The sequence below is a fragment of the Microcaecilia unicolor genome, chromosome 11, assembly GCF_901765095.1.
Source record: "Microcaecilia unicolor chromosome 11, aMicUni1.1, whole genome shotgun sequence".
Lineage (NCBI taxonomy): Eukaryota > Metazoa > Chordata > Amphibia > Gymnophiona > Siphonopidae > Microcaecilia > Microcaecilia unicolor.
This window is the reverse complement of record NC_044041.1, coordinates 172,266,081-172,284,070: the sequence shown is the minus strand read 5'-3', so window position 1 is coordinate 172,284,070 and position 17,990 is coordinate 172,266,081. Positions and strand designations below refer to the sequence as shown.

The following is a 17,990-nucleotide window of genomic DNA, read 5'->3' as shown; positions in this document are numbered from 1 at the left end:
CCTCCCTCCCTCTCCTCTGAGTTCCAGGCTGTCCTCTCCTCTGAGTTCCAGGCCTCCCTCCCTCCCTCTCTCTCCTCCGAGTTCCAGGCCCCCTCTCCTCCGAGTTTCAGACCCCCTCCCTCCCTCCCCCTCCCTCCTAGTTCCTGCCCCCCTCTTCTCCCTCTCATCCAAGTTTCTGGCCCCCTCCCTGTCCTCCGAGTTCCAGGCCCCTCTCTCCTCTGAGTTCCATGCCCCCGCCCTCCCTCCCTCCCTCCCTCTCTTCCGAGTTCCATTCCTTCCTCCCTCCCTCCCTCCCATGCCCCTGCCCTCCCTCCCTCTCCTCCAAGTTCCATACCCCTCCCTCTCTCCCTCTCCTTCCCTCCGAGTTCCAGGCCCCTTTCCCCTCCGAGTTCCAGACCCCCGCGCCTCCCTCCCTCTCTCTCCCCTCCAAGTGGCAGCCCGACCTGCGTTGCCTCTGGTTCCGAGGCAGAGCTGAGAGAGAAGGGAAGGTAGATTGAAGTGCCATGCCTGCTCACCTTTCACTGCTGCCGCCGGACCCTGAGGTAAGAACTTTTTAATTCTGGGTGGCACACAGGAAGGTGAGGGGCAGGCAGAGGACTGGGAGAAGAGGGCGGGCAACGCAGGTCAGGCTGCCACTCGGAGGGGAGAGAGAGAGAGGGAGGGAGACGTGGGGGTCTGGAATTTGGAGGAGAGGGGGGCATGGAACTTGGAGGGGAGGGGAGGGGATGAGAGGAAGGGAGGGAGGGGGGCCTGGAACTCGGAGGACAGGGGGGAGAGAGGGGGCGATTCTCACGCGATTCTATCCTCACCTCTAACGTTCTGTGGCTGGCTGGTGCTGGTTTCACTTCACTCTCACTGATCCACCCTCTGATGTCATCATGTTTAGATGTGAGGGCGGACCAATGGGAATTGTGTTACGAACCCAGGCATCCAGACATAGAACGTTGGAGGTGCAAATTATTATATTGGATAGGTTAGTCAAATACCACAATAGAAAGCTGTATAAAACCATAAATAGAAATACATTTAGCAATTATAATCAATTGGAGCAAATAAAAAAGGACAAAAGAGGGAAGACAACAGTAAATCCAAATAAAACTGTAAACCTTGGTCTGGGACATTTCATAGTTAATACTTAAAAACAGAAAAAATATATTGTAATATAGACAAATGTGGCTACACAGAAGTAAACCCAAATTAAACAATAAAAAGAGGTTTAAGGCCCTGCATAGTTAATACTTGAAAACATCAAAAATATATACTCCCCTCGCAATGTTAAGGCTCAATTCTGTGGATCTAAGGTCTGGATTTATCCAGACGTAACTAAAATAACACAACAAAAAAGAAAAGCATTTCTTGCTTTGAAGCAGAAGACAATTGATATTGGTGGAACTTTCTTCTTGGCATATCCATCTAAATGTGTAGTTAAGTTAGGTCAGAACAAATATACTTTCTTTTCACCGGAACAACTGAAATCGTTTCTAGATATGAAACAGTTGAATTAATATAATAACCTGGAGCAAAAAAAAAAAAAATTATATATATATATATACTCCCCTGTTTACTAAACCACGCAGCAATGCCGACACAGCCCATTCAAAGTGAATGGCTTGTGTCAGTTTTAGCACCATGATCATCATGTTGATAGTATGTTTTACATATCCCTTTAAATTCCCGCCTTTTTGCATCCATATTCATTTGTTTTTTGCTAGTGAATACCCATTCATATTTCACTGTGGGCTACGATTTAGAATAATGAAGGTAAGGGGCCTCATTGTATTCTTTATGTTTATTTATAATGTTATTAGTATCTTTATAGGCTCCTAACCGCTACTCATTTGCCCTCCTCCTCCCCTTTACCCTTTGCCCTTCCTCTTTACCCTGTAATTCCCTTGCCCGTAATGTCTTGTCTGTCTGTTTTACCTAGATTGTAAGCTCTTTGAGCAGGGACCGTCTCTCTATGTCAAATGTTCAGCGCTGCGTGCGTCTGGTAGCACTATATAAATGCTATTAGTAGTAGTAGTATCTGTGTTTACACACGATTGATTACTTCTTTCAATGGTGGTTTGGGAGCATTTTCACGCCATTTGCTGAAAATACACTGAGTTCAGTTCTACATCACCAGTAAATTCCCATCACTAAGTACTTTTGCTTTTATTTTTCTACATTTGTCTCCTTATGATAAGCTGTACTATTTTTTGACCCATTATAGGCTTTTGATCTTAATTTGGAAGTTAGAATTTTCTCTACATCCTACAAAAGGTGCATACATTTTTTATAAGTAGCTGTCCCTTGGTTCTTATTTATAGTGGAAGGTTATTACAATTTTTTGAGTGCTTTCTAATATTTTTCATATTGTTTATGTGTGTATGTCTCAGATATTTTTAGATTCTTATTAATGTTTAGTGTCTGCCAATATTACAACATATTTTTATGTTTTTTTCAAAAATATTTTTAAGTACTAACTATGCAGCCTCTGTTTATTTGGGGTTTATTTCTCTGCACCCTCATTTGTCCATATTACAATATATTTTTTTATGTTTTTAAGTACTATGAAGTGTCCCAGACCAGGGTTCATAGTTTTATTTGGGTTTACTTTTGTGCTCCCCATTTGTCCTTCTTTTATTCGCTCTAATTGATTCAGGAGTCCTTTTACTAAGCCGTAGTAGAATGTGACCTGCGGCATGTTTTGGAAGTGTGCCGGCCAGTTTTTCCGTGTTTGCAAAAAAGAGCTTTTTTTAATGGGATGGGAAAAGGGCATGCGGTAAAACTGAAATCAGCGCACATCTAAAACTGGACTGAGCCCTTAATGCCACCCATTGATCTAGTGGTAAGGGCTCACGTGCTACATGTGTGGTGACCAGTCGGCATGTGCCAACTGATGATTACCGCAGGAAACGGCAAGTGTGGGAGTAAATGAATAAATAATTCAGTCATTATGGGCATGTGCGAAATCTAAAATTAGTGCCGGGGGTGTGGGGGTGTTGTTGTTGCCTTGGGGTAGTATCTTTGGGCACGTGCTGCATGCGTGTAAGGCCTAACACACCTTTGTAAAAATGCCTGTATAATTACCAAGGGGGTCGATATTTAAAATGGCACTTAACTGACTATCAGTCACTGAATATTGCTGGTCAGCAGCTTAAAGATATCTGCTTATATCGTGTGATATAACTGGCTATCCAACGATTTTCACCACTGAGCCGGCTGAGATTGGTGGTCATATTTGGCTGCCACAATAGCTGAAATAACTTTGACCAGTCTGACTTTAATGGATCCTCAGGAGCTTAGTCAAGATCGGGAGGCGGGGCTGGTGGTTGGGAGGCGGGGATAGGGCTGGGCAAACTTATACGGTCTGTACCAGAGCCGGTGGTGGGAAGCGGGACTGGTGGTTGGGAGGTGGGGATAGTGCTGGACAGACTTGTACGGTCTGTGCCAGAGCCAGTGGTTGGGAGGCAGGGCTGGTGGTGGGGCGGTGAGGATAGTGCTGGGCAGACTTATACGGTCTGTGCCTGTGCCAGAGCCGGTGGTTGGGAGGTGGGGCTGGTGGTTGGGAGGCGGGGATAGTGCGGGGCAGACTTATACGGTCTGTGCCCTGAAGAGCACAGGTACAAATCAAAGTAGCAGCAAATATGAGTTATCTTGTTGGGCAGACTGGATGGACCGTGCAGGTCTTTTTCTGCCGTCATCTACTATGTTACTATGTTACTATGTAACCAGCCAGTGCCGAATATCAGCTTAGCCAGTTAAAGTCGGACCAACCAAAGTGAAACCGGATATTCAATGCCAGTCATCGGAAACATCCCAGCATTGACTATCTAGGTTCAGCCTGGCTATCTCCCTTGGACTGAAAATCGAGGGGTAAGCATATTTATGGTTTTATATAGCTTTCTATTGTGCTATTTGTGTATTTATTTGTATAAGTTTTTACCATGCCTGTTTATTTTTAGTATTGTATATATTTTACATTTTCTGACTTTTAAACTCCTGATGCAGGCCATATAGGTCAAAACATGACTCGTGTCAAGTCTTGGATGAGTTTGAATAAACTTGCTCCTGTGAACATCATCGAGTCTCCAATCCTGTTATGCTGTGTGTGGTGTGTCAGCTAGATCCATTGACAGATTATTTCAGAGTCTTATTATTAGAACTCAAAAACAGCAAAACAGCAAGTCGATTAATTTTTTTCATTTTATCATTCACCTGTTTTAACTAGTTTTACCTTTTTTCAACATTTTGTCTATTAGAGCTATATGTGGCTCCTCCCACTTACTCCTACAATGTTATCAATGCCTGTATTAATCTTTCTTTCTAAATTCTGTTGACTGACAGCTGCTTCCTCATTTTAAAGGATCTGATTTTTTTCTTCTAGGGTACCACAATATATCCCATGCTGAGCTCAGTCCTGTCTGACCCTAAACTGTTTCCGAACCCAGAATCTTTTGATCCCAACCACTTTTTGGATGCCAATGGTTGCTTTAAAAGGAATGATGCCTTCATGCCATTCTCTGCAGGTATCACCACGCATTTTTTTTCATATCATTGTTTTATAGATGCATAACTTTCTTATACATGTTGTTCTCCTCAGGTATCACTACATACTTTTAACCAAGATTTATTTTACCCCACATGGATTTGGAATTCCCTGCTTTACCATACACCAATACATGCAACCAAGGTAGACCCAGGACTGGGTAAGCTTTTCCTGGAAAATGAAACCATCTGGTGGTCTTACATATGTTAATGGCAATTTTCACTAAAATTCATAACCGCAAAGTAGAACTCAAACTAGAAAAGGGGGAATGAATGCTTCCACAGCCATCAAACAAACAAGCACAAAGTGAAAAGAAACAGAAAGTTCCAAGACCTCCAGTAGACCAATTTTGACTCACATGCTGTGCTACTGTTATTATCGCTAGCATTAAGTTTACTTTTCTTATTGTTTTTGTACTGATGCATAGTGATTTGTTTTGTTTTGTTACATTTGTACCCTGTGCTTTCCCACTCATGGCAGGCTCAATGCGGCTTACATGGGGCAATGGAGGGTTAAGTGACTTGCCCAGAGTCACAAGGAGCTGCCTGTGCCAAATTGAACTCAGTTCCTCAGTTCCCCAGGACCAAAGTCCAACACTCTAACCACTAGGCCACTCCTCCACTGTTGCTACTATTTGAGATTCTACATGGAATGTTGCTATTCCACTAGCAACATTCCATGTAGAAGTCGGCCCTTGCAGATCACCAATGTGGCCGCGCAGGCTTCTGCTTCTGTGAGTCTGACGTCCTGCACGTACGTGCAGGATGTCAGACTCACAGAAACAGAAGCCTGCGCAGCCTTCTACATGGAATGTTGCTAGTGGAATAGCAACATTCCATGTAGAATCTCCAATAGTATCTATTTTATTTTTGTTACATTTGTATCCTGCGCTTTCCCACTCATGGTAGGCTCAATGCGGCTTACATATACAGGTACTTATTTGTACCTGGGGCAATGGAGGGTTAAGTGACTTGCCCAGAGTCACAAGGAGCTGCAGTGGGAATCAAACCCAGTTCCCCAGCATCAAAGTCTGCTGCACTAACCACTAGGCTACGCCTCCACTAGAAACATTCCATGTAGAAGTCAGCCCTTGCAGATCACCAATGTGGCCGCGCAGGCTTCTGCTTCTGTGAGTCTGACGTCCTGCAGGATGTCAGACTCACAGAAACAGAAGCCTGCACAGCCTTCTACATGGAATGTTGCTAGTGGAATAGCAACATTCCATGTAGAATCTCCAATAGTAGCAGCATTCCATCTAGAATCTCCAATAGTATCTATTTTATTTTTGTTACATTTGTACCCTGCGCTTTCCCACTCATGGCAGGCTCAATGCGGCTTACATGGGGCAATGGAGGGTTAAGTGACTTGCCCAGAGTCACAAGGAGCTGCCTGTGCCTGAAGTGGGAATTAAACTCAGTTCCTCAGTTCCCCAGGACCAAAGTCCACCACCCTAACCACTAGGCCACTCCTAGACCCCTGAGGAAGGCTTATTGCTGGAAACATAGTCCGTGCTGGTTCTGGACTGTTTATGCTACCTTTATTGATGAATAAAACTTGTTTATATTTGGAAGATATTAGACTTCTGGATTTTTTGGAACTTTTTGTTTCCTTCTGCGGTTGCTGGTTTGTTTAACAGCAAAGTATGCCAATACCTTTATAGCTATTCCCGTTGTTTATAGCCCACTAATATCCTTTTGGAATCGGGTTACAGAATTGACACATATAAAATTCAAATCCAAACACTGAATGATTGCTCAAATAATTCTGTTTTCAAAACCTTCCTAAATAATGTGTAATCCATTATTGCATGATGTTATAAGGAAAGCGAATTCCACAGTTTAGTTGACAAATAACTAAATGTAGTATCAAAATAGAGTTTAAATCAAATCTTACTAACTGCTGGAAATGCTAAATCTAGTACATAATGTTTGCATTTAGAATATGATAAATTTGGATAGGAAATCCAGGAAATATAATCTAATGGGCACCTGCCATAAAACATCTTCTGAACCAGACAAATCAGCTTAAAATCTGTTTTGGCAATCACCAGCAACCAATGCAACTGCCTAAGCAATGGTGTCAGATGATTGCTCCTTTTTTTTTTTTTTACTAAAAATTAATTGTTCTGCACTACTCTGTAACATTTGGAGTCTCCTCAAATAGATCTGATTCATCCCTGCATACAGGGAATTGCATAATCCAACTCTGACAAAATCACGGACTGCACCAACATTCTGTATTGAATTGGGAAAAAATTTTATTTGTTACATTTGTACCCCACATTTTCCCACCTATTTGCAGGCTCAATGTGGCTTACATAGTACCGTCAAAGGCGTTCGCCAAGTCGGTTGATAACAAATACAATACAAATACAAGGTTATATAGTGATCGAGTGAGGTCGTTGTTAAGGGTCGAAAGGAATGAAGATTGTATGTTGTCCAGTACGATCATTGGTCATGCTGTGTTGCTTGGTGTAGGGTTTTACGTTGGATCGTTGGGGTAGGCCTTTTTGAAGAGGTTGGTTTTTAGTGATTTCCTGAAGTTTAGGTGGTCATGGATTGTTTTCACAGCTTTTGGGAGTCCATTCCATAGTTGTGCATTTATGTAGGAGAAGCTGGATATGTAAGTTGTTTTGTATTTTAGTCCTTTACAGTTTGGGTAATGTAGGTTTAGGTATGATCGTGATGATCTGATTCTGTTTCTTATTGGTAGATCTATAAGGTCTATCATGTATCCTGGGACTACTCCATGTATAATTTTGTGGACCAGAGTGCAGATTTTGAAGATGATCCGTTCTTTGATTGGAAGCCAATGCAGCTTTCCTCTGTTGGGGTTTGGCACTTTCGAATCAGGTTTTACTATATATCAGTCTGGCTGCTGTGTTCTGGGCAGTCTGGAGTTTTTTTGTGAGTTGTTCTTTACATCCCGCATAAATTCCATTGCATTAATCTGCATGACTTAGGACCATTGATTGTATTAGGTTTTGAAAAGTTTCCCTTTGGAAGAAAGGTTTTACTCGTTTGAGTTTCCACATTGAGTAGAACATTTTCTTTATTTCAGAGTTTACTTGTCTCTCGAGAGTAAGGTTCCGGTCGAGTGTGACACCGAGTATTTGTAGGCTGTCTGAGGTAGGGAGGGTGTGTCCTGGGGTTTTTATGGTTGTGGGTTTGTACTTGTTATGTTGAGAGGAGAGGATGAGGCAGTGTGCTTTTTCATTGTTCAATTTCAGTTGGAATGAGTTTGCCCAGGAGTCCAGGATGTTCAGGCCATCATTGATTTCATTGGTTATTTCTGTCATTTCTGAAGGGAATGTAGATTGTAACATCATCTGCATAGATGAACAGGTTGAGGCCTCGATTGGATAAGGACTTTGCCAGTGGGATCATCATCATGTTGAAGAGTATTGGTGATAGTGATGATCCTGGAGGTACTCCGCAGGCTGCTTTCCACAGTGGTGATATGTTTGAGTTTGATTTTACTTGATATGTTCTGGTGGTTAGAAAACCTTTGAACCAGTCAAGTACATTTCCATCAATCCCGAAGTGGCCAAGGAGCCTTAGTAATATGTTGTGGTTTACCATGTTGAATGCGCTCGACATGTCGAACTGGAGGAGAAGTATGCTTTTACCTGTGGCTATTTCCAACTTGAATTTGGCCAAGAGGGTGACTAGGATGGCTTTGGTACTATGGTGAGAGCGGAATCCTGATTGTGAATTGTGTAGTATTGAGAACTTGTCCAAGTATTCCGTAAGCTGTTTGGTCACTAAACTCTCCATCAGTTTTACTACTAGTGGGATAGATGCAACTGGGCGGTAGTTGGTGAGATAGTTTATGCTTTTCTTGGTGTCTTTTGGTATTGGGGTGAGTAGGATGTTGCCATATTTCTCGGGGAAAAGACCTTGTTGTAGCATGAAGTTTATGTGGGATGTGAGGTCTGCTATGAAGTGGTCGAGGCGGCTTTAAGTAGATGACTGGGGCGTGTATCCAGTTTGCAGTGGGTGTTGGTGAACCTATGAGTCGCTTGTGTAACTGATTCGGTGTTGAGGAGATTAAATGTTGTCCAAATACGGTCAGCTGGGTATCCATCAGGGATTAGGTCCAGATCGTTGAAGAAGTTTTCGATGTCGGTGTTGTGATGGGGAAGTGTACTATGTAATTTTATTATTTTTAAATTAAAGTAATTAGCAGGTTTGTCTGCGGGTGGGATGTCTGTATTGGTTTTGGTGATAGGAGTGGTGTCTAGTAGCTTATTTACGAGTTGAAATAGTTTCTTCAGATCTTTGTAATCCGGTCCTAGTTTGGTTTTGTAATAGGACCTTTTGGTTTGTCTTATTGTATATTTGTATTTTCTATGTATTTGTTTCCATGCATTGAGTGTATGTTCATCTTTTATTTTTTTCCATGATCGTTCAAGTTTCCTGGATTGTGTTTTGAGTTTTATTAGTTCATCATTCAACCATGGTATCATGGTATTGTGAAGAGCATATTGTTTTACTTAAATTATCTAGTTGTTTTTTTAATGCTAATTGTGTATCCAACATAAAACCCAACACTCTAGACGGTTTCTCAAAGGCCAAGTTCTCCCCTATACTAAGAACCACATTTTGTGGAATTTTAGCCAAAGAGATATAAAAAAAGATTTAGCATAATTAGAAAAGGTTCAAAGAAGAGTTACTAAAATGAAAAAGGGGATGGAACTCCTCTCGTATGAGGAAAGGCTAAAGAAGTTAGGGCTCCTCAGCTTGAAAAAGAGACAGATGAGGGGAGAAATGATTGAGGTCTACAAAATCCTGAGTGGTGTAAAACGAATAGAAGTAAATCAATTTTTTTACTCTTATTCCAAAAGTACAAAGACTAGGGGACACTCAAGGAAGTTACATGGAAATACTTATAAAACAAATAAGAGGAAATATTTTTTCACTCACTGAATAGTTAAGCTCTGCAACTCTTTGCCAGAAGAGGTAGTAACAGCGATTAGCGTATCTGGGTTTAAAACATATTTGTACAAATTCCTGGAGGAAAAATCCATAGTCTGCTATTCAGACAGACATTGGAAGCAACTGCTTGCCCTGGGATTTGTAGTATGGAGTGTTGCCATGATTTGGGTTTCTGCCAGGTACTTGTGACCTGGCTTGGCCACTGTTTCGAAAACAGGATGCTGGGCTAGATGGACTATTGGTCTGACTCAGTATGGGTACTCTTATGTAGCATTCCTAACTCAAATTCATCTTGCCCAACATATTGTCTTTAGTAAATACCAGCTTAGCATCCGGTCAAGTCTCACCCATTTGGAAATTTGCCATAGTACATCCTATCTTGAAAAAAACCTTCTTTACATCCACAAGTTCCAGTTAACTACCGCCCAGTTTCTAAACTTTCCTTCCTGTCAAAGGTCTTAGAGAAAACTGTATTCACCCATGCTTTCCCCTTCATTGAATAATCCCTTGCTCTTCATACCAGACAGTAAAGTACACACTTTAGTACAGAAACAGTAGTGAAATCTACTCCCATCTGCACAATCACCAAGTTGTACTTGCTGTCTCTTTAGAACTTTCCACCACTTTCCATTTAGTTAATCATTCACTATTTCTCTCATCTCTTTTCTCTTGGTTTTGCTGGAAATGTGCTAGCATGGTTCACCTCTTTTCTCTCCGACTGTTTGATATGTCAAGCGATACTTCAACCACACACTTTTCACTCTCTCATTCTTTCCCTTCTAATTACTAAAATAGACTATTGCAATGTCATTTATCTAGGCTATCCCCATTGTCAAATATAAAAACTACAATTTGTTTAAAACACATCCATTAGATTGCTTTGCCATGCCCGCCATTTTGACCATGTCTCACATAAATACATAAGCATCGCCATACTGGGACAGACCAAGGGTCCATCGAGCCCAGCACCCTGTCACCGATAGCGGCCAAAAGAACAAGCAATTTGTCCCGCTCATCCTAGAAATACTGTATTCCCTCATCCATTCAATAACATTCTATGGCTTTTTCCTCCGGTCAGCCATCCAACCCTTTTTTGAAGTCCGCTAAGTTAACCACCTTAACCACCTTTTCCAGTAGTGAATTCCAGAGTTTAACTACACGTTGAGTGAAGAAAAATTTCCTCTAATTCGTTTTAAATTTACCACACTGCAGCTTCATTGCATGCCCCCTTGTCCTAGTAATTTTGGAAAGGGTAAACAGACGCTCCACATCGACCCATTCCATTCCACTCATTATCTTAATGGCTCCCATCACTTTCAAGACCTTTACACTTGCCTTCAAATCACTCAGAATAAGTCTCCCCTTTCTTTTGTCTTCACTCAGAATTCCCTACTCTCCTGCCCGTATGTTATGATCCTTAAATTACCATCACCTGGTAGTACCCAGCCCTAGGCAGGATCAGCTAGAATCAACTAGACACCGGGCTTTCTTTTTCGCAGCCCCTTTTCTCTGGAACTCACTACTCCTTCATATTAGAGCTGAATTATCATTTAAGAAATTTAAAGTTGAGCTGAAAATCTGGCTGTTTCATGTTGCATATGCCCCCCTCATAGGCTGATTGCGATCATGCTCTAGGAGTGTTACCTTGGTGTTTGCCATTTTACCCCTTCCTGACTTGGTCCTTTTCACTTTTCCCCTTATTGTTTGTTTTGCTGTGTTCTGCTGTACGAGTAAACATTTTCCATCTTTTCTGTTATAAATTGTAGTTCCTTTCCTGCTCTGTTTGTTTTTTATTGTAAACTGCTTTGAACTGCATGTTAGCAAAGGTGGTTTATCAAATATAAATAAACTATAAACTATCTACAGTTCTTACTATTTTCTTCTTTGATGTACAGGTAGACGAATCTGCATTGGCGAAGGTCTGGCCCGTATGGAGATCTTCCTGTTTATCACCACCATCCTGCAAAATTTTGACTTAAAGTCTGTTGTCGACCTAAAGGAAATTGACCTGAACCCTGAAATGAGTGGCATTACAAGAGTGCCACGCCGTTACAGCCTCCGTCTCCTCGCTCGCTAAGGTGGTCACCGGAATCTTACAGAAATATATGAAGGCTCAGCTATGCTAAAACATAGGCTGCCAATATTCAGCACTATTTAACTGGCCAGGAAAGGAGATAGCTGGTTAGTGCCCACTGAATATTTGCATGAGATAGACAGCTTTCCACTAATATTCAGCACATAACTGACTAGGTTTGGTGGCCAAATTGGGCTGCCAAAATAGTAGGCCTATCTTTGGCTAGATTCAACTTAATCGGCCATGGCTGAATATTGACTCGGCTGGTTGAGTTGAATGTAGCCAAAAATAAACCAGATATTCAATGCTGGTCACTGGAAATGGCCCGGCATTGAATATCTGGCCTCAGCTCCAACTGCAGGAAGCAGCCTGGCAAACTCCCATGTCTTAATATTGACCCCCCAAATCTCTGGCATGTAAAGCACTGTTATGCTACACCACTTTGCTCCTGGATGCCACATAGCTATATAGTTGGTAAAATCAACAGCAGACAAGATGTATCCAGACCAGTCTTCTGAATGTACAGCAGCTCTTTCTATGTGTTAACCTGAGGAGGAGGAGGAAGGAGAGGTGAAAAAAAGGCTTATAGTTCTATGGGGGGGAGGGAATAATTCCTTTTTGACCCTAACTATGTCAGTCACCTAAAGTCCCTCTCTAGGTCAACATTTCTTCTACTGTAACATATCAACACTGCAGCAAATCCTCTCTTACTACTTTGTATTACAGTCGGCTCAAGATGTAAAGCAAAAATGGTTGGCAATCAGGGTGTCATGCTCAGTTTGAAGGTCAAAAATATTTCTCAAAAGTAATACTGTTACAATGCATGCAAGGAAACTTACAATGCTTTGAATTAACTTTTAAATATTTTCTTTTAGTAATAGAAATCAGTCTTTCGTTAACAGAGGAAAAATGATTGCAAATATATAACAAAGGTTCTTGTCTCTTGTACAAGCAAATAAAATGTTAACACCTGTGTGTCAAGCAATAGAACAATTTTTTCCTAGGAGTAACTGCTAGACAAGTACTCTCTCCTCCTTTTAAAAGTAATAGCTTTTCATTTGACTTTCTTTGAGATTGCTTCTAACTTTTCAGCATTCTGGTTTTTTTTTCTCTGTATCTTTGTTTTCCCGTTATTTCCCTTCATATTTTTTAAAATATTTTTTGTGTGCACACAAAGTTTTAAGTTTCTTACTTAATTCTTGATTCCCAGAGAAACTCTCTTGCGGAGACTTGTAGATGTCGCTGAGACAGGGTTTGGAGTATCCTTGCACTGTCAAACTTTCCCTCTGGTTTCTGCTGCAGAGATGCTGTTCACCAACTGTCCTGTTTGTATATAAGAGAACGTTAGAGTAGCCACATTGGGTCAGACCAGTGGTCCATCTAACCCAGTATCCTGTTTCCAACAGTGGCCAATCCAGGTCATAAGTACCTGGCAGAAACTCAAATCATGACAACATTCCATTCTACAAATCCTAGGGCAAGCAGTTGCTTCCCCATGTCTGTCTCAATAGCGGACTATGGACTTTTCTTCCAGGAACTTATCCAAACCTTTTTTAAACCCAGATACTCTAACCACTGTTACTACATCCTCCAGCAAAGTGTTCCAGAGCTTAACTATTCATTAAGTGAAAAAATATTTCCTCCTATTTGTTTTAAATGGATTTCCACGTATCTTCCTTGAGTGTCCCCTGGTCTTTGTACTTTTGGAATGAGTAAAAAATCAATTTACTTTTACTCATTCTAAACCACTCAGGATTTTGTAGACTTCAATCATATCTCCCCTCATCCATCTCTTTTCCAAGCTGAAGAGCCCTAACTTCTTTAGCCTTTCCTCTTATGAGAGGAGTTTCATCACCTTTATCACTTTGGTTGCTCTCCTTTGAACCTTTTCTAATTCTACTATATCTTTTTTGAGATACAGCGACCAGAACTGAATGCAGTACTTGAAGTGAGGTTGCACCATGGAGCGACACATAGGCATTATAGTATTTTCTGTTTTATTCTCCATCCCTTTCCTATTAATCCTTAGCATCCTGTTAGCTTTTTTGGCCTCCGCAGCTCATTGAGCAAAAGATTATACTTTTTTCAAAATAAAACACAGACTTAACTTAAGCAGTGTAGTTAGCCCAGCAGTATCTAGGATAATATATTCATTAATACATTAGGTAGTCTTCTCTTTATGGATCTGATAGTCACCCACTTGTGGAACAGCTTTTTAAGGTCAGGCTTCCCTTCTCTCATGGGCCACCATGCCTCATGTCCACTTCTGCTCCTGTGGGGTCTTAGCAGAAGCATAGAGAAGGGCTCCTTTACTCTCTGGGAATCCTCCTCATTTTTTAAGGCAGAAAACAAATACAGGCTTCCTTTTGCCCTGATATTTCAAACCACAATCCAAGATTAATTTTGATTACTACCCCCACTCTCAGTGTACATTGCCAAACAAACAAATATCCCAACACATTTCAGGGAATATTCAACTCTGGTCCACTTGGTGCTTTGGGGTCCTCACTGCCTGGGATTAGAAAGTCAGCTTGCACTCTCGCTGGCCAGCTCTTAGGGAGTTCCCTCCTCCCTTCACTCTCTCTCTCTGTTTGTCTGAAGAAACTCTTTTTCTAGGGTTAAGGACTGCAGTGTGCTTTACAAACCCCACCATTCTGTCTCCGTGATATGATATCATCAGCCCTATTCTATAGGGAATAGGGCTAGACTACAACTCCCAGAAGACCTAGCACCGTTTCCCAGGCTCTATCTACTGTGGAGTTTTGAAAGTTTAATCATTCCTCTCCCATTGATCCCAGATAATCTGCTTTTTCCTATAAGATGAGCACTCCGTTGTTGCTGTCCCAGGCAGGAATCCTTATACCTGGACTTTGGTCGAGTTAACCCCAATCTCTGTTCACCACGTGTCACACCAGCTATATCATGCAATAACTTGTATTGTGTAAACTGTTTTATCCTGATGTGGATTGTTCAGTGTATGAAGTCTATTAAACATTAATTTGAAACCCCCTAATTCTATAAAAGTCGCTAAAAATTGCACAGGCAAATTTAGCCACGCACCCAATTTGCATAAGCAACTTAATTGAACAATGAGCTAATTAGTGCAAATAACTGGCTTGTTTAAAAGCAATTGCTGGCACTAATTCAATTTAATTGGAATATTCATGCATACATTTAGACAAGGCATCCACACCTAAATTTTACGTGCATTCAAAAAAGGGGCACAGAAATGAGAGGGTCATGGGCGGAACAGAGGTGTTCTTGAAACTAACATGCTTTGTTATAGAATAAGGGGGAAATGCACCTAATCTTGCTGCATACAGTTGTGCCACATTTTAGTTGGTGAAAAAGTCTGTGCCTAAAGTTAGGCAAAATTCCCATATGTGAGCGCTATTCTATATACTGCATCTAACTTTAAGTGTTGATTATAGAATAGCATTTTTTTCAGTGCCAAATATAGAATTCACCCCTAAGTGTGCACTGTCAGAGGCATACAAATGGTTAGAGCATGAGAATGCCATGTAGAATACTCAGTTGCACGAGTTGCATAGTGAACGTAGATGTGCCCAATTAAGCCATCTATTGGCATGTCATTAGTAGGTGCACCTAATGTTTGGTGCACTAATGTAGCTTTTCTATAGTATTCTATAACTGCTTAGGCATACCCTTAAGCCATTATAAAATTGGAGCTAAGTGTACCCCTTTTTGCACCTAAAAAGAGGTGAAAGTAGAACAGAGCATACGACAGGGGTGTAGCCAAGGGTGGGCCTAGGCCCACCCACTTTTGCCCAAGGCCCACCCAGGAATGGTGCATTCGATGTCCCCAACCAATACCGCATCCTTAGCTGGCTCGCTCCCTTCCCTCCGCTCCCACTCCCGCCAGGCGAGTCCTTCAATTCTGTTGTTTTTTGTCCTTCTGCCGCGGTGCTTCCAAGTTCCAATTTAAGATTATTAGTGTGCACTTGTACTACCTGTCAGCAATTCACACACAGACAGGCCGGCTTCAGCGTTTGCTCTTCCGCATCCGGCACTCTCCGATGCAACTTCCTGTTAGGGCAGGAAGCACGCGGCAGAGGGAAGCCCATGTCTGTGAATCGCTGGTAGCGCAGGACGCCAGTACTCAGAAGCAGGGAGGAAAAAAAAAACTGAAGTGCCGGACTCGCGGGATGAGGTGGGAGCCCACAACACAACAAGAGCCACAAGCAGAATTAAAAATGGGAGAGTACGTCTTCACTACCCTGCAGATGAAGATTGGTTCCATACAGCAGTGGCGGGTAGGAAGATATGCATTTTTTTTGCGGCGGCGGCTGCTGCTGCGGTGGGAGGGAGGGCGGGAGGGTGGGGGTGAAGAAGAGATGAATCTTCTTGGACTCAGGCCCACCTCAAATCAGCCCTCTAGCTATGCCACTGGCATACGGAATCAATAACATGACAAAAAGTCTCGAGAGTGACTCGGGTCCCTGAATAAATATTGTTTCACTCTCAAGAAAGTTTCAGCCAATCACAATTCTATTGAATTGCTACCCTAATTTTAATCGTTAAAGTTACTAGAGAAGAGCATCATAATTATCTGGAGCCTGCCTTGATAGAGTTGAGCTTTCCAAGTCAATATCATCATCAAGAAAGGCAAAATTCTGTGTATCCTCAGTGAGATAGTTCTACCCAATGGACAACCAGAAGACTATATTTTCTCTGTTGCTGCTTCTCTAGCTCCACCTAGTACAATGATCTTCCACTTGAAATCTGTTCAGAAACTGATTATGCATTTTTGGGGGGGAGGGGGGGGGGGAAGAACAAGATCCATGTTTGCATTGCTGCAGATGGTATTTCTCTTTTTTTATTTTATTTTATTTGTATTCATATTTTTATTATTAAACGAGCCATTATACCACTTGTATAGCAAAGTTTGGTTACTTTAAACTTAAACATTTAAGCAATAGTAAAGAAGTAAAAGAAAAATTTCTGTTAACCACACTCAAGTCCACAATCTGAGTCCAAGATTCCTAAACTGTGGAGATCAAGGAAATTTTAAATATACTTATAATCAAACGTAACTCTAATTCTATATTATATATCAAGAGCAAGTACTGGGTAAATCATCCCCCAGAATTTCGTTTAGATGTTATAAAAGCTGCAAGCTGAGCACGTTCATAATATACATATATTACTGATCGGTATATCATCACACATTTGCATGGATATCTTAGGTATTTCTGTTTTTATGTTTCTATAGTTTTAAATATATGTCTATGTTAATTGTTTGTTAACAAAGATGTATGATTGTATATCATCTAGAACTGTTAGGAATTATAGGCACTATATAAATGAAGAAAATAAACTGGTTTATGAGTTAAACGGATGATTACCTCTGTTCAGTTTTCATTTAGTTTTCTTTTTGATTTTATGTTTGAGTTCAGCATCTGTTATGATTAAATGATGTGTTACATTTTTTTCATGTTATTTTGGATGTTTCTTATTTAGAAGCCCTTTTTACTAAGCTTAACGCATGCTGTAAATCCTAATTTATACCTATGGGTCACATGGCACTTACAGCAATGTCCATTAGTGCATGCTAAGCTTTATAAAAGGGCCCGTTAAGACTAGATTCTATTTACGGTGCATGAAAAAATTGGCGTCAAAACAATTTCTGCCTAGGTGTGTAGTCTATAAATTGTGCCTAGATTTAGGCAAGGTTTATAGAATATGCCTAACTCTAGGTACATGATCCATTTAATCCAAGTAAAACCTTGTACAAATACCGGTGCCCAAGTTAGACGCAGAGCAGATGTATTCTATAACCCTGAGCATAAATTTCTGGAATGCCCATGAACTACCCATTCCATGCCCATGGCTACACCCTCTTTTTGGCAGTGCTCATCAGAATTTATGCAAACTATGTTACAGAATATGTTTAAGAAGTAGTGCTTGTAAATTCGAATTAAAGCCAGTAAGTGCTGATAATTGCTTAACATCCAGTTATCAGCACTGATTAGCTTGTTAATCAAATAGGTTATGCGCATTGTTATGGAATACACGTCAATTTCCATGTGGAACTCTCAGTGCAATATATAGACTCCAGGGGTTAATGAGTTATGAACATAATTTATAAGAGGTCCTCTATTAAAAATGCTTGTCTATGGTTGGAGAACTCTGTGAGTCTAAATGTCACAGGCATTTTATCCCCATACACTATCTTCAGCAGCTAAAAAAAAGTCATCAATGCTTGATGGAGCCTGGGGTACATACCTTACTGTGTCCCTTGTCTGGTCTCATAGATGGTCCTTCGCCATCTGAGATGATCCTCTTCTAGAAATCTTAGCACCTTAAGGACCGCATTTGTTTGCCCTATCCACTCCTCAATGGTTAAGTCTCCGTGCTTCTACAAAATCTGGAATCTTCTTATCTCTGGGTATATACATGGCAGTAGTTCTGGGAATTTCCATAAACT

At 41.2% G+C, this 17,990-nt stretch overlaps 1 protein-coding gene across 1 annotated transcript in view; it reads left to right on the top strand.

Moving 5' to 3' along the window:
• The window catches only part of LOC115479939 (cytochrome P450 2C19-like), a 50,606-nt gene extending 38,931 nt beyond the window's left edge, over positions 1–11,675 (top strand). The window contains exons 8-9 of the mRNA XM_030218273.1: positions 4,370–4,511; positions 11,364–11,675. Coding sequence (XP_030074133.1) covers positions 4,370–4,511; positions 11,364–11,545 — 324 coding nt within the window. The 3' untranslated portion in view covers positions 11,546–11,675. The remainder of the gene's footprint in view (positions 1–4,369; positions 4,512–11,363) is intronic.
• The last annotated feature ends 6,315 nt before the right edge of the window (positions 11,676–17,990 follow it).